This window comes from Aotus nancymaae, unplaced genomic scaffold (genome assembly GCF_030222135.1).
Source record: "Aotus nancymaae isolate 86718 unplaced genomic scaffold, 86718_ANA_hifiasm-v0.15.2.pri h1tg000022l_1, whole genome shotgun sequence".
NCBI classification, from domain to species: domain Eukaryota; kingdom Metazoa; phylum Chordata; class Mammalia; order Primates; family Aotidae; genus Aotus; species Aotus nancymaae.
The window spans coordinates 45,158,226-45,184,577 of NW_026988435.1; the positions used below are offsets into that span (position 1 = coordinate 45,158,226).

Below are 26,352 nucleotides of genomic sequence, written 5' to 3' on the forward strand. Positions count from 1 at the left end.
AAGTGCTGGGATTACAGAAGTAAGCCACGGCACCCGGCCCCCATCATATCTAATTTTGGATGAGAATCACATGTAATTGGATTTATCAGCACACCTGTTTGTCATTTGCAATCCTTTAGCAGTTTTGTGGACAGCGTTATGTTTGTAAGTGAAGATGAATGTTTTATGCCTCTCAATTATCAATAATGAATAAACCACACTAAAGAAACAGTGTAATTATCTTGCTAATATCCCGATATAAAATATTACAAAATTGTCTGAAAAAGAGGCAAAGATTATGCTGGAATAAAAGTGCAGGAAAAGACATGTTACAGAGCTGTATCAAGCAGTGAGTGAATGACTATTCCGACAGCTCTCTAGATTGCGTGCTGCTTTTCCACTCTTCATTTGTAATTTTATTTTATTTTCCTAAATAAACATTTAACATAATTTTATATTCCTAATGCTGTATGCTATATGCCCTTTCTTTTTTAGATTTTTTTTAGATGTATTTCTTTAGAGATGGGCATCACCATTTTGCCCAGGCTAGACTCAAACTCCTGGGCTCAGACGGTCCTCCAGTTGCAACCTCTTGCGTAAATGGGATGAAAGGCTCGCGCCAACACACCCAGCTTGTGTGCTTTGTCTTAAAGAGGCCCTGTTCCATGCACTGTGTATGCAAAGCGGCCCCCAAATGCCAAAGGACCCAAGAAATCAGAGGAGAAGGCAGACAAACCCAGTTTGTCAGTATTGGTTCATGTATTCGGGAACTTACACACAGAAGCGTGGCCCTGGGCGGCCACAAGACAGGTGGATTTCTGCACTGTGACTCCCCAGACCCAGGACGTATATACCACAGGGAAAGGGCATATACACTCCCGCAGGGCTTATATACCACAGGGCAAGGGCATGCACGCTCTAGCAAGACAAAAGCAACACTCTCCAGGACAGCAAGAGTGCCACGTGCACTGTTGCCTCTAATTTGTGCGGTAATGTCAAGGTTGACACTTTCTTACACTGGAGATGGTAGATAAAGTGGAAACCAGGAGCCTTTCACAGGACTGGGGCTGGACAGCATCAACATGGCCGGTTAGCATCCAACAGGGAGCCACTTTTGTCTCCACAGACCCCGTGCTTAGAGACCCAGCCCCCAGATTATGTCTCTAAAGGACATTTTGGGGTGGACTGATGATGTCTGGGATGAACTGCAAACATCTTGACATTCGTTAAACCAACTCTAAAGGACATTTTGGGGTGAACCAAAAGACACTTGCCCTCTAAGTAATTCAGGGGAGGAAGGGTGAGCGAAGCAGAGCACTGCAGGATAGGGAGTCGGGCTCCCCTGGGAGGTCCTCACTTACCTGCCCAGGAACTAGGGGGCCTGCCTGGCACTGAGAGGAAGGAGAGGCGGAGTCTGAGACAGTCCGCAAGAAACATGAACGAGGTGCAGATGGCAGCTTCCAGCACACTAAGAAACCGAAGCATGTGCAAGCAGGCCAAAGCCTGGTCTGCGGGCGGCCCTCCTCCCCAGCCAGCTGCAGGGCCCTGCAGTGGGCCTCGCTCCACATGGAGGGGTGAAGGAGGGGAAGGAGCCTGAGGGGCAGCGGGGGTCTCCCACCCAAGCCAGCCATCTACCCATCACACTGCATTTGAGGAGCATTGCACACAGCAGTCCTCACGTTCTAAGCGCTTCCTCGCTCCCTGGCGGGAAATCTGAGAGAGAGGTTTGGGTACAGAATTACTCTCCCAGCTCAGCCAGAAGTCAGAAGTCAGCCAGAAGCCAGACTTCCGTTCACCGTCTCCCACAGAGTTACAGTTTTCTTTATCCAAGGAGAAGACACCACTGAAAAACCATGGCAAAACCACCCGGTAACCTTCAGGTTACAGAAGCTGAAGCAGAGGCTATTTCAGAAAGAAAGGATAATAAAGAGATTTATTTGCAATTGTAAACCAACTTAACACACAGCTGAGAAAGACTAAAAACTCTCTAATCAAGATTATTAACTAGCCAACTGACAGAAGCACTTTGTATTTGCTTATTTTCTGAGACAGGGTCTCGCTCCGTCGTCCAGGCTGGAGTGCAGTGGCATGATCTCAGCTCACTGCACCTGCAACCTCCTGCACTCAAGCCGTCCTCCTGCCTCAGCCTCCCGAGTAGCTGGGACTGGATATGCACAGCCTGACGCCACGCTGATGACAGAGCATTCTTATGACACGAGCGCCTCTCAGCTCACTTCATCTTAGTCCTGGAGGTCTGATTGTCTAGTTTCTTCTTCTTCAGAGTTAATGTTTCCTGAAAAGAAAAGAGCAACATGACTGTGTTTCATATTTACTTTGTTCTCTTTTAAAGTCTTTATTCACTAAAAGATCTTTTGCAAAAAAAAATTATTATAACTATTAAGCACTCATCAGTCAAAAATGAAATGTTACATTTTATCTCATATGCACTTCAACAGTTTTCTTTTGGTACCAGAAATAAAATAAGCAAAATACATACTCAAAGTAAATGCTAAGACGAGACTATCCACGTGACCTCAGATACTCTCTTATGCCTGCACACCTGTCCAAAACTGCCAGCTTTGTGGATAAAAGATGTAATTGCTTGGCTGTTATATGAATTAAAAGAAAAGCAGGCTGAGTGGAGCAGTGGCTCATGCCTATAATCCCAGCACTTTTGGAGCCTGAGGAGAGCAGATCACTTGAGGTCAGGAGTTCGAGATCAGCCTGGCCAACATGGTGAAACTCCATCTCTACTAAAAATACAAAAGTTAGCTGGTTGTGGTGGTGCATGCCTGTAAACCCAGCTACTTGGGAGGCTGAGGCAGGAGAATCGCTTGAACCTGGTGGTGGAGGCTGCAGTGAGCTGAGGTCCTGCCATTGTACTCCAGCCTGGGTGACAGAGCAAGACTCTGTCAATAAAAAAAAAAAAAAGGCAGAAATTCGCTACATTCTCGTAAGATGCTATATTTACATGTTTTGTGAAAGACAGAGTTATTTTTTATTATTAATAAAACTGTAACTTTCACTGTTGGGTATATTAAAGAAGAAATGAGTAGGGTAAATCTCGAATGTAATGTGGGATTCGTGATGAATACATCTTGAATTTGTATTATTTGGATAAATGTTCTGCCAATGAAACCTATTTTGTACGAGCCCCTTTTCCCTTAGGCCCTCCTGACATTGTGGCCTGGGTGACCCTTTGCTGGGGTCCTGTGCCCTGTAGGGATTCAGCACCGTCCCCAGCCTCCACTCAGGAAGATGCCAGCAGCACCTCCCTCACCAGCCTCCCAAGTCTCCAGACATTGCTAAATGTCCCCTGGAGCCCCAAAGCCACTGAGTTAAGGGGGTGCTCCTTCTGTCCCAGGCTGGTGCATGAACCACAGTCTCAGGCATCTGCTGGTACTGGGCAGTATCCGCTGACCCCGTCTCTCCCAGTCCAGTTTTCAGGATTCTCCTGCTCTATCCCCTCCCTTATCTCCTCCAGCAAAGCTTCTGGGGCCTCCTGCCTTGCCTGGCTCCAAGCCACCCATCCTCGTTGCCCCAGAGAAGCTCAGAGGGCAAGCCTGATACAGGCACTCCCTATGTCCCCAGAGGCCCCCTGGGCTCAGGACTAAGTTCAAAGGCCATCAGGTCCCCAGGGAAAGGGACCGCCTCCCCACCCCGACACCCTTCTTCTGTCAGACTCTGCTCTCTGCCTGGAATTTCCTTCCTGGTTTCACTCATTCCTTGCCACTTCCCTCCCAGCTAACCCGGAGCTTCCTGGTCCTGCCCCAGGTGAGTCGTCACCTCTCCTGGGTACATGGTAACATGTCCCTGTCACTGCAGGGAACTCACTGATTCCTCTATGCCAGCTTCCTCTTAGGTGCTGGAGGGTGAAAGCCCAGCCCCTCGCTTCCACATCACCTATCAAACCCAGCGTCTCCCCTAGCCGTGCTCCACAGCGACTGAGGTCAGTCCTCCGTGAGCACAGCTGGGTGCTGTTCTAGGACCGTGCACACTCTAGCCACTCGGTCCTGGAGGAATCCTGTGGATCCCCTACCCACCAGGGCTCACTCTATCTACCCTGTGCAAATCAGAGAAGCAGAGACGATGCTCACTTGTAAAGCCAGATTTCCACCCCACCCCATGCTCGACCTCAGCACTGCATGACTGGGGACCTCGCTACAGCGCCCAGGGGAACTGCTGACCACGGAGGTCTAACTATGCGTGCTTAAAGCATCTAAGAGAAAACTGCTTTTGTGATTTAATTACTTCGGGTATTATTGTCAAAGGAATGGGAAGTATATTCTTAATTTGCAACAGAGGCACCTAAGTGGAATAGGAGGGACTGCAGACCTGCGCCTGGAGCCACCGTGCCCAGGCTATTCCCAGGTGGCCCTTTCCCTCACAACCATGACACCCACTTTCAGTCTCATGTGAAAAGTGCGTTAAGAGAAGAGAGTCCTCCCTCCGGGCTTTCTGGAAGTGTCCACAAGCACTCGGGGAAGGATTTTTAAAGAACCGGAAGCTTCAGTCAGTCAGAACTGATGTCAAATCCCTGCCCTGTGACCTGGCAAGGTAGAATTTTCTAGATAATATTACATCCAGTCCCACTTAAAAAGAGCTAGTTCCCAACACCACAGCCTTTAACCATACTCCTGTGAGTCAGCCCTGCTAAAAATCACACAAGAGCCAGCACTTTGGGAGGCCGAGATGGGCGGATCGCCTGAGGTCTGGAGTTTGAGACCAGTCTGGCCAACACAGTGAAACCCCACCTCTACTAAAATTATAAACAAATTCGCCATGTGTGGTGGCATACACCTATGATCCCAGCTACTCAGGAAGCTGAGGCAGGGGAATTGTTGAACCAGGGAAGTGGAGGTTACAGTGAGCTGAGATCGCACCACTGCACTCCAGCCTGGGTAACAGAGTGAGACTCCCATCTAAAAAAAAAAAAAAAATCATGCAAGAAAAGAAGGCCAGGCTCTGCATGTCTGACGGGGCTCTCCAGCCTGGGGCCTGTCCTCCCATGACAGCGAGCATGGGCACTGCTACAGCCCCAGGCTGTTCCCACTGCAGCCAGGCTTGCAGGAGGACCTGCGCAAAAGTAACATTCTGCCACGGCTCCAGTGAGCACTCACAGGGGCCCCCTAAGCCTTCCCCGAGTCCCTGGGGCCCAGCTGAAGGCAGGCCTTGGTAGAGGGAAGGGGAATCCCACTGTCTGTGCCCCTGTGTGCTGGCCCTCACCCCACTTCGCAGTGCAGGGACCTCACCCTCTTCCAAGTCGTAGTGGAACCCATCCTGGTCATACTCCCGGCCCTCCTCCCTGAGGACGTCTGCATCTTCATCTCCAGGCCTCATTTCCATCCCACCCTCGAAGCCCTCCAGCAGAGCCTGGGCCTCCTCCCTGGGTTCTCCTGCACCTGAGATAAAACAAAGGTCAAAAGACTGAGTTCCTGGGAACACTGGAGCCTGCGGAGCTGTGTGGGGCAGCTGTGCCCTGGGCTGCCGTGCCCTCGCCCTCCCCCTCCTGCTGGCAGCACCTCGCAGTCCCCATCTCAATGTCCACGCAGCCCAGCCCAGGCCCCACTGCAGTCAGTGGCTCGGGGATGGGAGTAGGTGGTCTGATCACTTTAACTCCTGAGGGTCTTGATGAGAATACTGAGAAAGAGAAGCCCTCTGTCTCCTGGGATTCCTGAGAGTGTCGTCCAGGGTAGCCAGCGCAGAGGATTGCTGGGACGCAGGGCAGAGGCTGCCCGGCCATGCTGGGGGCTGTGTCTATCCCCAAGCTTTCCAGTCACATGAGCCAAGAAATTCTTAGCAGCATGAGTATTCTTCACGGAGGCCAATCAGAGTTGGCTTTCTGCCAGTCACCATGGAAGGGATCTCACCCAGCATAGCCACCTTCAACTTTCCCCAGCACATTAAGGATCTCCAGGAGGACCACTGGGTTGGACATGGAGACATGATGCGACCCTTCCTCAAGGAAGGACTGTCCCCCAGCCGCTGTCAAATGCCAGACACATTCACTCACTGACCCAGGTGAGGGGATAAAGGCCCCCCCCGGATGCCACAGCGCTCCCCGTGGAATGAAGCAAGGCCGTGGCGGGCATGCCTCTGCCTCTGTCCAATCAGTCCTGTGTCTTTCCTCTCCCCTCTGCTCCCCAGGAGTGTGCTCCAATCCCAAAGCCTCTCCCTAATAATATTCTGTACACTAAACTGATCTAGCATCTGATTTCCAGAGAGTCCAATCACATCTGGCCTGAAAACAGGAAACCACAACTCCCACAGGCCAAAGGCGCCCCACACCCTCCATCCCACAGCCCGGGGGCACCCCACACCCTCCATCCCACAGCCCAGGGGCGCCCCACACCCTCCATCCCACAGCCCGGGGGCGCCCCACACCCTCCATCCCACAGCCCAGGGGTGCCCCACACCCTCCATCCCACAGCCCGGGGGCACCCCACACTCTCCATCCCACAGCCCGGGGGCACCCCACACCCTCCATCCCACAGCCCGGGGGCACCCCACACCCTCCATCCCACAGCCCGGGGGCACCCCACACCCTCCATCCCACAGCCCGGGGGCACCCCACACCCTCCATCCCACAGCCCAGGGGCACCCCACACCCTCCATCCCACAGCCCAGGGGCACCCCACACCCTCCATCCCACAGCCCAGGGGCACCCCACACCCTCCAACCCACAGCCCCAGGGCTGCCCCACACCCTCCATCCCACAGCCCAGGGGCACCCCACACCCTCCATCCCACAGCCCAGGGGCACCCCACACTCTCCATCCCACAGCCCGGGGGCACCCCACACCCTCCATCCCACAGCCCGGGGGCACCCCACACCCTCCATCCCACAGCCCGGGGGCACCCCACACCCTCCATCCCACAGCCCGGGGGCACCCCACACCCTCCATCCCACAGCCCAGGGGCACCCCACACCCTCCATCCCACAGCCCAGGGGCACCCCACACCCTCCATCCCACAGCCCAGGGGCACCCCACACCCTCCAACCCACAGCCCCAGGGCTGCCCCACACCCTCCATCCCACAGCCCAGGGGCACCCCACACCCTCCATCCCACAGCCCAGGGGCACCCCACACCCTCCAACCCACAGCCCAGGGGCACCCCACACCCTCCAACCCACAGCCCAGGGGCACCCCACACCCTCCATCCCACAGCCCAGGGGCACCCCACACCCTCCATCCCACAGCCCAGGGGCACCCCACACCCTCCAACCCACAGCCCAGGGGCACCCCACACCCTCCATCCCACAGCCCAGGGGCACCCCACACCCTCCAACCCACAGCCCCAGGGCTGCCCCACACCCTCCATCCCACAGCCCGGGGGCACCCCACACCCTCCATCCCACAGCCCGGGGGCACCCCACACCCTCCATCCCACAGCCCGGGGGCACCCCACACCCTCCATCCCACAGCCCGGGGGCACCCCACACCCTCCATCCCACAGCCCAGGGGCACCCCACACCCTCCATCCCACAGCCCAGGGGCACCCCACACCCTCCAACCCACAGCCCCAGGGCTGCCCCACACCCTCCAACCCACAGCCCCAGGGGCACCCCACACCCTCCATCCCACAGCCCCAGGGCTGCCCCACACCCTCCATCCCACAGCCCCAGGGGCACCCCACACCCTCCATCCCACAGCCCCAGGGCTGCCCCACACCCTCCATCCCACAGCCCAGGGGCACCCCACACCCTCCATCCCACAGCCCCAGGGCTGCCCCACACCCTCCAACCCACAGCCCCAGGGGCACCCCACACCCTCCATCCCACAGCCCAGGGGCACTCCACACCCTCCAACCCACAGCCCCAGGGCTGCCCCACACCCTCCAACCCACAGCCCCAGGGGCACCCCACACCCTCCATCCCACAGCCCCAGGGCTGCCCCACACCCTCCATCCCACAGCCCCAGGGGCACCCCACACCCTCCATCCCACAGCCCCAGGGCTGCCCCACACCCTCCATCCCACAGCCCAGGGGCACCACACACCCTCCATCCCACAGCCCGGGGGCACCCCACACCCTCCATCCCACAGCCCCAGGGCTGCCCCACACCCTCCATCCCACAGCCCAGGGCTGCCCCACACCCTCCATCCCACAGCCCAGGGCTGCCCCACACCCTCAGCTCCTGGACCCTCTTGGCCAGGTCCATCCATAGAGGCCGGCTCCTTGGGGAGGGTTGGTGTCCACAGGGCCAATTCCGTGATCTTGGTAGCTTTCCATTTTGGAACAACTGTTGCTAATAGCTCTTCCTCCTCTTCCTCTTCTCCTCTTTCCTATTTTAAGTACAAAAATGTAAATTCACCAACATTTGTGTAATATTGTCTGGAATATTAACAGTGAGGAAGGACAGGTTTTGACTTGTGTTTGAGCCTTTTTAGGGACATCACTCAGGAATCAGACCAGCTGCCGGCGCTCCGTAGGATAACCTAAGGGTTGAGAACGGACTTTGAAAGGGCCAGGGTTGAGAAATGAGCTCTGCAGAGCAATGCTGGGCCCGAGCTTTATAATGGATGCCACAAAAATTTTCGGATGACCATGTCCCAGTACCTGCAATAGCTAAGACATGGCCAGACCATGTGGTCAGAACTCAACGGCCAGGATTAAGTGGTCTTTTCAATTGTTCGGCCACATTTTCCAACTCTAATACAAAAAGTTCTTATGGTGTATAATTATACTTTTATTGGGCTTAGTAAAAACATAATTATTTATATTATTCTTTATATAAATAATATAAGAAAGATCCGTATGTTTCTTTAGACAAGGCCTAGGAAGTTCCTAAGAGGTCCATACAATGATATGGATTTGCATAAACATGAGAGCTCTAGTGTCAAGGATTATGTGGAAAAATTAAATTCTAGGAAAGCAGAATGAGAGTTCATCAAGTCTGAATGTGGAACCCTTTGTAATAAAAAATGCACAATTCCATCAATGGTGAGGAGCCCCCATGTGCCAATTTTGCCAGGCATATTTGCCTACTTCTCAGTTTTGTGACTATCACAAAATTTCAAAGATCTGAGCATCAACACTGTGAATATGGAACACTTCACCACCACATAGGTGACAATACTGGTGACAAAGAGGGGCAGACATCTGCCTGTTCCAGTGAGTCACTGGGAAATCAATGACTCTATTTTGGTCTCAAAGTGTTCAAGTGTGGCCACCCAGGAAGGGCGACACCAATGCTGCAGGACAGGGTCCTCAAACTTGACTTAGATCAGAATCACCTGGAAAGCACTAAAGGACAGATTGCTAGCCCCACCCCCAGAGTTTGGGGTTCAGCAGGTCTGGGATAGCATCCAATAAGCTGCATTTCCAACAGACTCCCAGGTGAAGCAGACAGGGCTAGTTTGGGAACCGCACTGAACTTTATATACAAAACCAAGAGGTATCGCCCTCTTACTCTGCTGGTGGGAATGAAAAATGATGCAGCTACTGCAGAAAACATTTGGCAGTTCTTCGAAAAGCTAAACAGTGTCACCATGTGACCAGCAATTCCACTCCTCGGGATATAACCAAACGAACTGAAAACACAGATTCGAACGGATGCTTGTACACCAATGTTTGCTGCAGCATTATTCATAATAGCTAACATGTGGAAGCAACTCAGTTGTCCACCAACAGTCGAATGGATAAGCAAGAACCCTGAAAACACAAGAACCTTGAAAACATCATGCTAAATGAAAGAAGCCAGGCACAAAAGGACAAACACAGAATGAACTCATTTCTACGCAACACCTGGACTAGGCAAATTCATAGAGAAGGAAAGTAGGTTAAAGGTTATCAGGGGCTGGGGGAGATCGAAAGGGGAGTTGTTGCTAAATAGGTCCAGAGTTTCTGTCTGGGAGAACGAACACATTCCACAAACGCATAGTTCTCACGGTTGCACGACACTGCGAATGTACCGAATGCCACTGAAAGCATGCTTTAAACCGGCAACTTTCATATTCCATAAATGTACATCTAAAACCAGAATTTAAAAAGAAACAGGTGGTGAGCCACGGGCTGCAGCTGGGCAAGCCCTACTCTAGAGGGAATACATTCCCCTTACTGGGTGGGGCACGAGAACGCTGAGGCTTTTCTGTTTCACCACAGTCCTAATGAATCCCCAAAGCACAGCGGGTGGCCTGTGACAAAGCCCTCAGGTTGCTGCATTATTTCACGGGTGGTTTTTCCTAAACAGCCACAGGACGTGGGGCTTACATCAGTATTTTCTCCCTTAGATGTTACCGATGCTCTTTCTACGTTCTGCTCATCATCCTGAAATACTGACTTCTAGTAACTTTTTCCAGTAGAGTCTAAAGCTGCAAAGCACTTAATAAGATGGGCTTTATTTTGATCACTACAAAAATTTAAAAACTTGCTCAATCACCAGTAAACCTAAACAGTTATTACTAGTGCTGACAAAATATCCATTTAACCAATAGGTTCCTTCACGAAACAGGTGAGAGGTGTCCAACCCATGGAAATCCCAGCAAAATACTAAACACATCCCTGCCGCAAATGAATCCTAAAGCCAGCTGTCTTTCTTAAGCTTCTGACTATGTGTATAGGTGGTTACACACACACACAAATGCAGTGGAACATTGTGGGAAGACAATATGTCAAATTCCTCTATGTTTTGTTAGATGCAGATGACTATGGGAAGGTGCCAGGCTAGAGCACCCTGCAGGCCATGAGAGTCCATGCTCAGAGGAGGTAGGGCCTCATGCTTAGCAACAAAATCAAGCATTCTGGCCGTTTCAGTTCCTGGGTTGCCAGGGACCTGCCCTAGCCAGTATTTCCTTCTAGCTGGAGCAAAGCAGGAGAAGAGGCAAAGAAGACAAGGTCACTGTGAGGCCACATGGGATTCTGGTCACAGCCAAGAAGGGAACCATGAGCAACCACGGGCTCTTTGAGAAACAGAGACTGTGGCCAGGGTGATGGGCAGAGTAGAACACCCAGGAGCGGGAATCAGGAAAAGAGGGTGGCTGAGGTCGGCGCCAAGAGTGCCCTGGGGATGTCCAGACCCTGGCCGCTTGGGAGGCAGCAACGGAGCATGGACAGTCACTCGACCATGGGGGGTTAAGGGATGAAGATTCAAAGCCTCCCTTCGGTTTTAGAATCTAAGAGACTCTAGGAAGAAAAATGGGAAAAGTTTGTAAAACTGTCTGGAGAGCACTAAATTGAAAAACCGGTGACGAGTTTAAACTGAGGCTTCAAGGCCAGGGCCCTCGGTGTGAAAGGACAGAGCATGAGGTAGAGACAGCAGTGGGTGGCCCGGAGCAGGTGTGGGACAGGCCCTCCTGCACAGGATCTCCCGCAGCCTTCCAAGCCCCCCACAGGGTGGCTTCTACTTCCTGTGACCAAGGGTGGCTTTCCCCAGCCTCACAGCTGAGCCCAAGGTGACGAGGAGTCAGTAAAGCAGGGCCTCTGGGTGATGCCAAGGGGTTGAGAGGGACACAGCAACAAAAACCAAAATCCACCGCCTGCGTCGACCTCCCGAATGCTGGGGTTACAGGCGTGAGCCATTGTTTTTGGCCAGGATTAGCTTCTAGCAACAAAAACGAAGTCTAGAGTTCTGCAATAACTGGGAAATGATACCGTTTGCTTCCGGCAATTTAATTCTGTAGTAACACACACAAATGAGGAAAACGAAAATATGAAAGTTCCTAAGAGTTGGCATAACTTGTAGGCGAATCACCTCCAACCTTGTAGGATCAATGTTTTTGAGCAGCTCCTTGCCTGTGAATGTAAAAAAAAACCATACACGCTCTGCAACTTACCATATCTGCTAAATGATATTCGCCATGCTGTTCACACCCAACATCAAATACATACTTTCCAGGGCCAACAGGCTACGGGCAAAGAGGAAAGCATTCTTAAGTGTCAACACCCAGCAGCAAACACAAAATACACGTCACCACCATACCCACCTCAAATCTCAAAACTGGATAAAGTCTAACATGAATTAAAGAATGCTTTCATGAACTAATGGCTAATGGATTTGGGAAGTATATGCCTTGTTTTGTTTACTTTTTAAAACTTTAACCACATTTCGCTTTTTTATAAAAGTGCTGTATTCATCTTAAGCAAACCTTAGGAAGTCAGTATCCACAGGTGAACTAGCTAGCAATGTAACTACTACTAATATTTAATATTTTTATGCATTCTTTGTAACTTTGCTTCTAGTATACATTGCTAAATACAAATCTGATCATAAGGGCACATACTAACTCACACTCTATTTTTGCTGAGAAATATGGCATGAACTACTTCCCATATTTACAAATATTCTTTTGTAACACCAGTTGTCACCTGGTATCTTATTTCATCTATGGATTGTAAGCTATTTTATTCAGTTACTATTGTTGGTATTTAGGATACTGATTTTTTTTTTTTTTTTTTTTTTTTACAAAGAACGCTCCAGTAAACACACTCTGAGTTAAAACCTTATGTATGCTTTTGATATCATCCTTAAATTATCAGAATTTCTGGACAAAAGCACGCATGTGTTTGGATCAAATGAGGCTCTGATCACTTCGTTCCCACGACTGCACTTCAGAGTGCCAGATCCCCAAACACTTGATTTTAGGAGTGTAAAAATGTTCTATTTTTACATGTTTTTTATATATAACGATGGGGTCTCACAATTTTAATACACTTCATTTCAGTTGTTAGTAAGGCTAAATTTTTTTTCAAGATTTCTAGCCATTTAAATCACATTGATTGATGAAACAGTTTCTATGTTAAATGCTGCAAATGTCCTCTCCCCATTGGACAGTCACCTCTTGGATTTTCTTTACAGCATGTTCTAATCTATAAGAAGTTATTTGTATAAAGCTAAACCTATTGGTTTTTCCTTTCTATTTCTGTTTCAAGTTCTCTTTGCTCATTAGTATTAACTCATGAGTATTAACTCATCTACTTTTTTTTTTCTATATTTCCTTGGGTACATTTAAATCTCTACTTCTTCTAGAAAGTATATTCATCTGTATGAAGGAAAAACTATTATTTTCCTCCCAAGTAATGATCAAGTGTTCCTAGCACTATGTCTTGACTCCTCCCATCATTCCCTTGTTAATTTAACATGACCTCCTCATTGTGTGAAACTATTTTATGTACTGGGACCTGCCTCTAGACTTTCTAATCTGTTTCATTGGTGTGTGTGTGTGTGTGTGTGTATGTGTATGTATGTGTGTGTGTCTGTGTCTGTGTCTGTGTGTCTGTGTGTATCCTGGTATCACACTGTTTTAATTATTGAAGCTGTGTAGTATCTTTTAATAACTTGTCCACAAGGACATGTACAGGGAATTTTCTGAGGAAGAAACACAAAGCAGCAATAAACGTGTGACCAGATTTTTGAGCTCACTACTAATCAGGTAAGTATACATTAAAACAATGAGGTGACATTTTTTACCCTTAAGGTTGGAAAAAACAAAAACAACATGAAAGACTGAGAATATCCAGCGTCGATGAGAATGATGATAAAGAGACTCAGATTCTATCGGGAAGAGTGTACACCGACACCACTTTTTAGGAAAAGTGGCACCACTGATTGTGATTTCAAACGCCAATCCTCAAAGGTTGAGCAACTCCATTATCTAACCTTCATCATAATCCAAATGTACAAACTGACAAAGATGTATCTCTGTGTGTAGTTTTGTACCCTGGTACGGTATAATCCTACTTATGCAATAAAAACCCGCAAACAATGATTCTGTGTCAGATGAATGTCTTGGAGTGTGCTTACATGATACACAGAAACAGTGTGGAAGGATTGGGCCCAGGGTGGTGGGGCAGGATCCTAGTGTCTAAATGCTTTGCAATTGCAATGTACTTGTGTATTATTTGCATAATTCAAAGTTTTTTACTAACTAGCAAAACAAAGCCTCCATTTTTACCCTGATTTTTCAGACTAGTCTAGGCTGGACAAGCTGACTTATTCTTCCAGATTCACGGTCAAATTCTCCTCTGCACCCACCTTCCCATCTCCTCCAAAAAGACCCATGGAATGTTTGCTGGGAATGGTATGAACAGTGTACGGGTGTGAGAAGAATGTACTGTTTTAATGAAGACTAAAATCTGTGGTTAAGGCGTGGATTATATGCAAATGAAAACTGGGTTCTAAGAGAGTCTGAAGAGACTTCATTAAATCAGCTAAATGTTCCCTCTGTCAACTTCTAACACCATCGATTTGCTCAGCAAATTCTCTCTTCAGGGAAAGTTTCTGTTCGACCCCTGATCAAAGCTACCACGGCTGCTCCAGTAGCAGCTTCTGAATTACTCAAGGTTTCTCTGTATAAAGAAGGGCAAGAGGAACCACTGAGCCTTCTGAATAGAAATGGCCACCGCGGGTGCTGGAAGCTGGCAAGCCCCCAGACCCAGGGCCAGGCCCTTCGCAGCCTCAACTCCCACCATGACCAGGAGCCTGCAGCATGAGGAGAAAGCTGGGGGTCTTCCTCCCCAGGGACGTCACACGCCCCACCCCCCGCCAGGGAAAACAAAACCCAGACACCTCCCTGCTGAATTGCAGGAAATGGATATTTGTATCTGATTTATCGATGAGAAGGAATGCACACAAGACGCTCAGACGCCCTGAGCATCTGTTATGACCTGTTATGACAATGCAACAGGTCCCTGCTCAAAGACAGCAGGAGTTTGTACACAGACACGGAGAAACAGGCCAGCTTCCCTCCCGCCCCGCAACTCTGTCCTCTGTGGGTACCAGAGGTTCAGAAAATGGCGCAGCTGTCCTGTTCCCCACATTTGAAGAGGAGGGACTCAGTTTTCTCTGCATTTTTAGTGTTCTCCAGTCACACATTTGCACAGGCTGCAAGAGGGGGTTATTTTGTACGTCATTGGCAAATGTCACTTCCCATGGACTTACATTTTTGTTCAAGAACTTGCCCTGGTACCTGTGGTTCAGGTGAATGAGCTCGGCCGCGCCCTCCTGCTGTCCGTTCACCCAGGTGCCAACATACTTACTGCCCGTCTCTGCGTAGAAATAGGTGCCTTGCCCATGCCTGGTTAAGACAAGGGGCACATGGTATTTCATTCTAGCACCGTGAAGAATCTCCCAGGTTTAAAACACAGACATTAACATTGAGGGGGCCCCAGGCTGACGCAGGCTCACAAGCGACGTGGCTTCTGTATCTGTGTCTAGTCAGAAGATGCTCCCTGCTCAATGTGCCCCAAGCACAGGACATGGCCAGAGGCACAGAGGACAGTCCGGCTGGACAGAGGGAAGCTCCTGGGTGCCAGCTGCTTTCCCCAGGGGAGCGGCAGAGCTAGCAGGAGCTGCGGCTCTGGTCCCCCAGTGGCTCTTCTATGCCTTCCACTCCCTGGGGCTCTTGGGAGAAGGACCCACATGCTCTGCGCCAAGGTGACATCACTGAGGTGCAGATGTCAGTTACTCAAGTCTACACCTGCTCAGAAAGGCATCCTTGCCTCAAAGCCATAGAAAGATTGGACCTTCCCGGCAGAGGTGGTAACTGGGCTTTTGTTCTGATTCTATTCCCTAGTAAGCGTAACAATCCGCAGACATCGTATTCTCATCACATAAGCAAATCCCGTAAGACTCAAGGTAGAAACCAAACCTTCGATGAGCAAACCAGTCTCCGGTGTAGGTGTCGTTATTGACATAGTAGTACACGCCATAGCCGTGCCTCTGGTCATTCGCCCACTCTCCTGGAAAGAACAGCACAAAGGCAGCCTGGGTGAGAAGAAGGGACTGATGTCTGTACCGTGTCTTCAAATCGTTAACCATGGCAGAGGCGGATGTGCTGGAAGCAAATGAAGCTACAGCTTCAGGGCTCCATGCACACACAGGCCCCTTCTGCTCAGGAATCCTGCAGAAGAGAGATTTTGACCTGCACTGAGTAAGGCTTCTGTGTTTCCACTCTGACATCCCCCCACCCCCCTTCCTTTTGTGCCAGATGGCATGGGTGCTGAGCCATGGTGGAGAGCGGGCTAAGGGAAGGCTGAGTTGGGTTCACGCGGCACAGGTAGAGTGAGGTGTATGGATGTGTGCCGCAGCCACCTGCATGTATTGACAAGCACATTTCACGGGTCAGTCAGAGGCACCACGAGGATTCAAACCGAAGTCGTCTGACCCATTGCCAGGGATCCTAACACCACGCTTCATTTACCTTGCAAATGTTTAGTGATCCAGCAACAACTCCAAGGCTTGATCGTCTAGAGCCACGAGCCAGCATTTCAGTCTACCTCCCACTCAACCATCCGGCTCCAACATGCCACCCTAACCCCAGCTGCACACCAGCTCCATCCACTGATGCCGCACCGTGGCTGACCCAGGCCTCTGCCTGAGCTCTTCCCTCACCTCGTCACCTCCAAGGCTTCCGCTAAGTCCTTATAGACGTGGTAGGAAGTACTGAAATTGGCAAGGATATCACAAAATTCATAACACAACTCCATGATGAGGACAACTGCAAACCACTGTTGTCAACCACCGTACGAATCCCTGCACTAGAAAACTCAAAAGGTCCTCACATCTTACTGCTCACATATGAAAGACACTTAAGAGAGGTCTCCTAAAGGTGACAGCTCTTAAAACATGCTTATTCCTAAGTCATTAAGCTAAGTGATACATTTTGAGACTATGAATAATAAAAAGCAAATGTTGACCAATTTGTTGATCAAAGAGAAAAGAAGAAATTATATTTCTATTCTCTCTATAGAAAACATTACAAAATGGTTACCATATGGAGAAGTGTTGGGAAACAGCCCAACCCCGTTAGTGGGTGCCCTTAGTCCCGGTGGTGACGAGGGACTGGGAAAGAGAAATAAAGACGGAGACACAGGAGTAGCGTTTACAGCATGGGTCCAGGGGAGCAGCGCAAGCGTGGGAACCGCACTGAGCTCTGGGCTCCACACACTCTTATTATGTGCACAATCTCATTGATCTTATGGGCATGGAAAGGGAGGATAAAGGAGCAGGTAAAATAGCCGGTGGAGAGCATTGAGAGCCTTCTAAGACGTGCTAAACTAGTGCTCTGAGTTTACCACCACTGTTATCAGGGTGCATCGGAAGTATAGCGGATAGAAGCCACCGGTGTGACCACACCCAATGCATCAAGGGGCTTTTATCTCCGGAGGACATAGAGTAATTAAAATCACTCCATATTCCGAGAACCTAGGCAGAGCTTGAGGTGTTCTGTGATCTCTGCCCTGTAAGGCTTTTCTCCTCCTTGCCAGCTCCCATCTGCAAAGACCGTCCCGGATCTTGTGAGCAGAGGTCGCCTCCCTTCTCAGAGATCTTGGCATAAGCCCTCTTTACGAGGCCCTCCTGCAGTCTCCATGTTGAGAAGGCATTTGTGGACCAGAGCTGTACTCCCTGCTCAGCAGCCGCCCCGAGGTGTCCCCCGGTGTCACTGCGCTCTGGATGGTCTTTACCTTAGGCCTCCTGTTGCTGCTTAATTTCCAATTAACTGCACCAATGATATAGTTTAGTTCAGTGTATAAACTTCAGTGCACTCTGAGCCAAGCAAGCTTATAATTATTTAGCTGGAATCAACATAAGTCTCCCCCTGGCCATTTTGACCCACAGAGAAGCATTCAAAGAGTGTTAGCTAACAAAGGTAGAGGAAAGCTATTCTAGAAGTATGTCAGACATTAATTAAAACTTGGGTTACTTAGATTCTGTGATGTTTGCGATATTTTTAAATTTTTAACTTACCTCGATTTATCATTACAAGTGAAAATTCACTTTTATACCAACTGTGTATGTGTGTATATATATATATATATATATATATATTTTTTTTTTTTTTTTTTTAAGACGGGGTTTCACCATGTTGGTCAGACTGGTCTTGAACTCCTGACCTCAGGTGATCCGCCCACCTTGGCCTCCAAAGTGCTTGGATTACAGGTGTGAGCCACCACACCCGGCCTATATTTTCTTTTTCTTAAAGAGGGTTCCTAAAACTTACATAAGCTTCTGACTTACACAAAAACTGAACCCACTTCCACATGAAGATAGTGAATACCCAATAGGCTAAGAAAATGTTAATTATTCAAGTAATATTTGTTTATGTGAATAAACTCCAAAATTTATCTACAGAAGTAATTTCTACATATTTATTTCCTCAATCATTCCAGTATTTATTCAGCACCTACGGTGTCCTGGGCACTTTGTAAGATGAACGAACAGCTGTACAAAGGACAATGCATGCCTCTGGAGCACCTGTGCCAGCCTGGGGAGGGGAGGCAGGCACCTGAGCAGCAGCCGAGGACAGGGAAGGCAGCACGAAGAGCTACATGGCACAATTCCAAAAAATGTGTAGGCATTCAGAAAAGAGCAGGCTTACCAAAAACTCATGGAGAGACGGAAGGTGGCAACTGCCACAGGTAAGAAAGAGAACCAGGTCCCATGATGTGATGTGTGACAGGAACAACACGGACAAAAGAGATGAAGATCCCAAAATTGAGACAATTCCGTAAAAAGTACTTCAGGTCCCTGAACCTAAAGTAACCATGAGGATGTGCAATTACCTCGGGGATCTGCCTGGATCTTAAGGGGCAGTGATGTGCCTGCATTTGTAGTATTTGCCAATTTCTGTGGTGTAAATACCCCCACTGTGGCCAATTTCAAACTGCACGTGTTGCTGGGAAGAAATGCACAGAATGGGCTTCTGTGAGCTTTATGAGGGGCTCCAGCACAGCCCTGAGGCAGAGACCTCAGCTGAAACAGGGACATCATCTGGTTTCTTCCCAAGAAAAGATCATGACAAAATTATGATATACCTCCTCTCCTGGCCATGTCAGCTGGTCTCCAGGGAGTCATGGCAAGAAAGATACATCACATATTTTGCAGAAAATTTTCAAAAATGAAAGAGAACAATTAAGTTGCAAAAAGACACTAAATTTTGCACCATAAGGACTGTGAGCAAGATTTTTTAAAGTCCTGATCTACTTAAAAACCTGTGAAGAGACTCTGCCCAGCGTTTTGTAATGCCACCACAGGGACCCTGCACAAATGGAGAAGGTAAACTCAGAGGAAAGCCACCTGCTGAGGCACGCCTCTAACAGCCATGAGTCATAAGTGAATGACAATTATAAACTTTATTATTGTGCCTTTAAATTTGCACTTAATTTTTTTTAAGTCTTTCTACCCCAATCCTATACTTTCTGATCATTCATGATCTTGTCAACTGAGGTGTTTTCAGCTACATTTTTCAGGAGTCAAAGAAATGTAGTTGGTTGGTTGGTTGGTTACTGGTTGGATGGTTTGGTTGGTTGGCTGGTTGGTTGATTGGTTGGTTGGTTGGTTAATTGGTTGGTTGGTTAGTTGGTTAATTGATTGGTTGGTTGGCTGGCTGGTTGGTTAGTTGGTGGTTGGTTAATTAATTGGTTGGGTGGGTGGTTAATTGGTTGGTTGGTTGGTTGGCTAGTCACCTGGCTGGTTGGTTGATTGGCTATCTGGCTGGTTGGTTGGTTGGTTGGTGCGGAGCTGGGTGCTCCTAAGGGAGAGCAGTGTGTCTGGCACTTGGGATTGAAGACAATTTAAAATGAGAAGCTCTCCAAAATGCTCCTCCCACCTCAAATGCTGGTTAGTCACTGGTTTGCCATGCTGGCCCACAGTCTTGCCACGCTGGCTTCCTACACTACTGGGTCAGCCAAACACAGGAGAGAAGGAGCCCACACTTATGGGGAAACACTCTGTGCACTTGCCATAGCATTTGGTATGTGTAATAACTGAAATATGGTTTTACAGATGCAGAACATGGAAAGTAGAGAGACTGTGTACATTGTCCAAGGTCCCACACCTGGTGAGTAGCAAGGCAAACATGAAAATTGGAGTCTGCCTGATTCTAACACCACGATCTCTTCTCCACAAGCATCCCAATAGTCAAGCGCTCATTCCTTCCCACTCCTGCCATTTGGGAGCTTCCAAAAAACCCAGCTTCAAGTTATCACATCATTCTTATTTCTCTACAGTGTCATTATTAAACTTCTTTGTTTTAATGAGTTCTGCTTGACAGGCAACAAGGCCAGCAAAGAACAGGGATGCTCTTTCTTTTTCTTAACCTCAGCATCCTCAGTTGGCCCTGCACCCCCAAACCTCAGAATCAATACATGGGGTCCAAGCCTCCCCAACATCTGGTACCTCCTTCCCCTCTATCTCATCCCCCAGCACCCCTAAATACCTCTGCCTTCCTGCCTGTATCCAAGTCACCGGCCACCCAGAACTGTCTCCCAGCTCCTCTCCTGTAGCACTATAGCCTCTGCTGGTTCCTGGACTCCCTAATTGGACTTGCCTGACCATCCAGGAGGCAGGCAGGGTACTGGGCTTTATGCCTCAGGGTCCTGATGTTGAACACACAGCCCTGCACAAAACCATTCTGGCCCACTGTATGGCAGCCAGCCAAAATACACTGTTATGAATAACTTAGCCATACATTAACTGAGATTTTGTGATTGGAAGAGTATTGGCTTACTATGTTACCATTAATATTATAACTTCTGACCTCAGTTTCCATTACTGCCTTAAGGAAGTAAGATACTTACTTAAGCTTTAGTCAGAGAAGACATCTCTGAGCAGTGACTCTACCTGGCACCCTTTAAGATACAAAGCCATCTGAAGAATCAAAAACCCCAACTGTTGCCAGATGAGCTTTCTATGTTAGTGTGGCATAATAAGAAATACTGGTCTTTATTCATGGTTCCCAGCGCAGAGCTCCTAAAACCCTTGAGATTTCCTGACTGATAGAAATATTTTTGCTATTCAAAATGAGACTCTTGACCACGCCTGAACTTATGCAAATGAGGCCCAGGAGGGCCTTTCAGATGGCCTTCAGAAAGGCCAAGTGGGGCCGGGCGCAGTGGCTCACGCCTGTAATCCCAGCACTTTGGGAGGCCGAGGCGGGAGGATCATGAGGTCAAGAGATCGAGACCATCCTGGTCAACATGGTGAAACCCCGTCCCTACTAAAAATACAAAAAATTAGCTGGGCACGGTGGTGCGTGCCGTGCCTGTAATCCCAGCTACTTAGGAGGCTGAGGCAGGAGAATTGCCTGAACCCGGGAGGCAGAGGTTGCGGTGAGCCGAGATCGCGCCATTGCACTCCAGCCTGGGTAACAAGAGCGAAACTCCATCTCAAAAAAAAAAAAAAGAAAGAAAGAAAGACCAAGTGATAAGAAGGGTGGAACCTCCAGCCCCACCCACCAACTCTGGGAAAGAAGGGAGGGGCTGGAGATTAAGCTCTGTAAAAACTCTTGAGCAAAATTTGATATTCTGGGGTGGTAAACGTATCATGTGCCGGGGGGTGGTGCACTCTACCTCCACAAGGACAGAAGCTGCTGTGTTCAAGAACCTTCCAGGCCTTGCCTTGTGTACCTCTGCATCTGGCTGCTCAACCGTATTCTTCACAATATCCTTTACAGCAAACCAGTAAGCCTAAGTCAAGTGTTTCCCTGAGTCCTATGAGCCATTATGGCACCTATCAAACCGGAGTTGGGTGTTGTAGGAACCCCCACTTTGTAGCCAAGTTAGATAGAAGTGTGGGTGCCCTAGGGATCCACTAGTTGAGGTTGACATCTGGAGTGGGGCATTCTTGGAAACTGAACCCTTAACCTGTGGGGTTTGTGCTAACTCTGGGTGGTGTCAGAACAGAGTTGCATCATTGGAAACTCAAGTTGGTGTCCACAGAGGACTGGAGAAGTACGCAGCTTGGAAAATCCACGTATATGGTGTCAGATAAACAGTTTTCCCTTTTCACCTTCATATTCAAAACTCCTTAAATCCCTTATTCTGAATATCTTGTGTGTGTGTGTGTGTGTGTGTGTGTGTGTGTGTGTGTATTGTTCAAATTGTATCAACATCTAAGCTAAAATCAAAAGTAACAAGAATGAGATTAAGTACATAAAGATTTGGAAAGGATTAAATTAAGCCCCAAATTAAATTGTTTAAAGTTGATTTTTTTTTTTTTTTTTTTGGAATACAGACAGTCTTGAACTCCTAACCTTATGATCCACCCACCTCACCCTCCCAAAGTGCTGGGATTACAGGCATGAGCCACCATAAAGTTGCTTTAAAAAGCAGATGGTACTTCTTCTAGAGCAAGCCTTCTGAGATTTATGAAGCAAAACAGAATAAATTCTAACAGGGACGGTATTAACACCCTCCATCTTGGTCTCTGAATTGGACAGAATCCTCACTGACATCTATTAAAGTAAGAACACCTACTGGTTCTTATTTTATCTGGGAGCAAAGCAAGCAATTATAGCTTGTGCTTTATAAGAATATGTCATCCTCATTAAGAAGTGATGCTGTCACACGTGGTACATCACAGACCTAGCCCCAGTTACAGATGCTCACTACAGATCAGGCGAGGTTGCAGGTGTCTCCCTGTATTCATCCATTGAATCTTCATGCTACAGATGAGAGAGCTGAGGCAAGGAGATGTGAAGTCACCTACGCAAGGTCACACCTATTGTCACCAGAGTCCAAAGTTAGGGTCACAGATCTTTTTGGAAATCTGAAGTAAACTAGACAACTTCTTCCTAGGGAAAAATCAAAAAGCCCAGAACGTAGAAGTTTGTATATACTTTCTGAAGACTCACAACACACTCCCTGCCTGTCCCCCTTCCCAGGTGTGGGATATCACTAATGTTGTGGTCACACTAGGCGACAATAGCACAAGAGGGAGCAGAGAGGCTCTTGGAAATAAAGGAAAAAGAATCCTCCTCAGACATAACATTGGCCTGTAAGGAATGACGGCACAGATAGGAAAAGTCAGGCAAGGTGACTCCCGGACCGGAAGCCCTGATGGAAGGAAACGCTCCATCTAAAGCAAGAACACATCCGTCAGAAGCAGGGTTGGTCAGAAATGGAAACTGCAGAGGCAAGTTCAGGAAGATGAATGCCACAGAGCCCGTGAAGACGCGGATCCACCAGCACCGACGCCTGCGTCCGCCCAGCTGCCTCCCTTTTACCTGCTCCCAGGACACGGATATGCTGGCATAGGGATGAATCTCCCACTACAGATTCTTTAGTTAGTTAATTAATTACAAGGCTTTCATGTTTCTGCATCAACCCTGTGACTATGGTAACACAATCTATGTTCATTGAATGACTGACTAATCTGGAGCACTTGAAACTTTTTCATACACATCAGTATTCACAGACAAGTTCAATCATAAAGAAAGAAAAAAAACTTCTGCAACACGAAAATCTGCTTTGTGATAACATTTTACCTTCATATCTGGATCCATCTGGATATATAAAAGTGCCTTGACCGTGCTTTTTATTTCTAACATATTCTCCAGTATATCGAGCACCATTTTTAAACCTGTAGATCCCCTGAAACACATTGATTATATCATTCATATCATTGCTGAATGTAATATTTGCTAACAGAGCATTAAACAGAGAAAAGCATCCAGTCACGTCACAGGTTCTGACCTGGCCATGTCTTTTACCGAATTCGTAGCTCCCTTCGTAGGTGTCCCCGTTGGGTAGCCGTGCCCTCCCACGTCCATGCCTTTCGCCTGCCTCATTCCGATCTCCCTCATATTCCTGGGTAATGAAAATTGACACAGTTATAGCTCCCATTCATTAAGCGCTAACCATGTGCTAAGCATTCTGTAAATATCATACCCTTGAATCACCCGCTATGCTCAATCCTCAGCACTAAATTTCCCCACCTTACAGCTGAGGTAGGTAACCACACCTGGGCTAGATGAAGCCCTGGTCCACGGTCACACCCCAGAACATGTCCATGGTGGAAGCCTCATTCCCTCCCTCCAACACGGAGCTGGCAATTCACTGTAACAGTCCTTGACACTGTAAATAAGGTTAACCAATTTGTGAAGAATGCTAGATACTCAGCTGTGTTCTTAGTGGGAATATGCTTGAAATAGCATATGCAGGTAGAACAGTTCAAGTCCACAAAAACAGCTCCCCATTTGATTCCTTCCGTAATCCAGGATTTAAAAGGCAAATGCTCTGAGAGAAGCAACTCTTCCCTCAAATGATCCCTGTTGGGGGTGGGGGGTGGCTTGAAGAGACCTTTGCCCTACAAGGAATTTCTGATGGAAGGGACAGGTAGGAGGGCACTGAAGAGTACACAGGGCTCCCTTGTCTATTAAGTTTATCTTATTTTTTTAAACCCCTAGCAAGAGACTTAGGTTCAAACATTCATGACCCAATGTTGCAATAATTACATATCTATCTATGTTTTGATTTTGTTTTTGTTTGAGACAGAGTCTCACTCTGTTGCTAAGGCTGGAGTGCAGTGGCACAATCTCAGCTCCCTGCAACCTCCACCTCACAGGCTCAAGTGATCCTCCCACCTCAGCCTCCTGAGTAGCTGGGACTACAGGCACACACCACTATGCCCAGCTAATTGAAAAAAAATTTTTTTGTAGAGACAAGGTCTCACTATATTGTCCTAGCTGGTCTCAAACTGGACTCAAGTGATCCTCCTGCCTTGGCCCCCCAAGGTGCTGGAATTACAGGTATAAGCCGCTATGCCAGCTCAATTATGTATCTATCTTAAAAGCAAATCAATAAAAAATGTGACCAAAGCTTGCAATTTCCCTACTTTTCCTATCCTTCATAAAATAAATGTTCCTTAGCACCTAATACATGAGTATAGAGTAGATATAATAAATAATAAAATGGTCAAAGCATCCAGTAATGATTTAACACAGGTATCTCATAACATCACATTGTGTGTCTTAAATGTTCATAATAAAATTTATTAAAAACCAAAATTAAAATTAAAAAATGGAATTGGATGCATATAGATATTATAACACAAGCACTGACACACTCCATTGAGGACTTCAGAAACAAACATTTGTGCAATTCTTGCCCTTTTCTAGCACTGTTTGCCCGTTAATTCCTGCCTAGAATACAAGGTAAAAATCTGTGACCTTACAGATTTGTTTCAGGGTTAGTTTAAATCAAAATGTACAAAAGCCTCCTCCTTCCATCCAAGAGACTTCTCAATATGCCCAACACTGAGCCGCTGGAGTGGCGGAATAATAGAGGAATCCTTTAAAATGATTCCAAATGTGATCTGAACCTAAAAATTGTAGGCACTGAAAAGCTATAAATCAGTGGGGCCATTTGAGGAGATAAACTAGAAAGCTTGCCGTGCAAGTGTTGCAAGTTGGGTTCACCTAGAAGCAGCCCCTGAACAAGTGGGGTTTTTTTTAAGTGCTTTCCTGGGAGAAAGCTGTAAAGAGGGCAGGGAAGTAGACATGAATGAGCAGGCAGCTAAGAAAGGATGCCATTTCAGGTGAAGTCCCAGACTTGGTGTAATCCAACAGGGACTCTCGGGGCATCAATTACACTGCGGACTTTGTCCTGCTTCTTGCATTAGCTACTGGCTGGCCGGATGTGAATTTCAGGCACTTCTGGCTCTCCATACTGGGCAAGTGGTTCCAGTGTGCAGAGGTGCTAGCTTGAGTAGCAAATCAGGTGGAAGCTGGGAGATAATTGCCCAGAGCTAGCAAAAAGGTCTGGGCAGGCACTGACAGCACCACTGCAGAGTTGCTTGATTTTTCAGTTAATTCTGAAAGTACCTCAACTCTGTACTGTGCATGCACACCAGAGCGGCTGAGGATCCCCACCTGTTAGCCAGGGAGAGGTCACCCTCTGGAGCAGGGAGGAACCACTCTCTGGGTGGTAGAAACAGTCCCACACAGAACCCAGTTCACAGGCTGGATATGCAGCCCTTTCTCCTCTCTGCCGCCTAAGCCAAGAAATAACTCCAACGACCTGGGTCAGTTCAGAGGGAACTGAAGAACGCACATGTGAGGACACGCCTAGAAGGTAATATCTTCAGGAACCCTCTCCTAAGCCCAGGACCTCTCAGCATTTCTTGGAGCCTGCCAGGAAGCAACTTGCCTCCATGCATCTAAATGCCGGCGGAGCAAATCTCAGCTACAGAAATGACTTATTCAAGGGCAATATGGCAGCGTGGGATGATCTGCTCATCCAAGAAAACTGCCTCGATGGAAACTAACACAGGGAGGAGGGAACTCCCAAAGCCTTCTGCTGGGAAATCCTCCCCTTTAATGGGAGGCAGGATGGGAGTGGGGGAAGAGCGAGGTGGGATGCGGTAACCAGACGTCATAGCATTTCACCTTTCACCATCAACTTCCAGGACGCTCTGTCTGGTGTGGTCCTCGTCCCTGCCGAGGCCTCCCGGGGAGCCGTGACTCAGACCTCTGGTTTTGCGCCTCCTCAGTCTCCAAACCCAACCTCGAGGTTCTCCCGCCGCCGCGCACCCCGGGAGCCCCTTCTCACCAGGAGCTCTCACCCCAATATCATTCTCTCCCTCTTCATCCAACTCCTCCGAACCCAGGTCCGACATAGTCTCGCCCCAGCCTGGATCCCAGCCGCAGCTCCTCT

At 48.4% G+C, this 26,352-nt stretch overlaps 1 protein-coding gene across 1 annotated transcript; it reads right to left on the reverse strand.

The window, feature by feature from the left end:
• Positions 1 to 1,884: 1,884 nt before the first annotated feature.
• Positions 1,885 to 26,352, reverse strand: RSPH1 (radial spoke head component 1). The gene is made up of 9 exons (XM_064380184.1): positions 26,261 to 26,352; positions 23,392 to 23,505; positions 23,184 to 23,289; positions 15,567 to 15,657; positions 14,858 to 14,993; positions 11,754 to 11,825; positions 8,108 to 8,264; positions 5,232 to 5,381; positions 1,885 to 2,272 (listed from the first exon to the last, which is right to left on the reverse strand). The coding sequence occupies exons 1-9, from the start codon at positions 26,312 to 26,314 to the stop codon at positions 2,220 to 2,222; spliced, it is 933 nt and encodes a 310-aa protein (XP_064236254.1). The 5' UTR covers positions 26,315 to 26,352; the 3' UTR covers positions 1,885 to 2,219.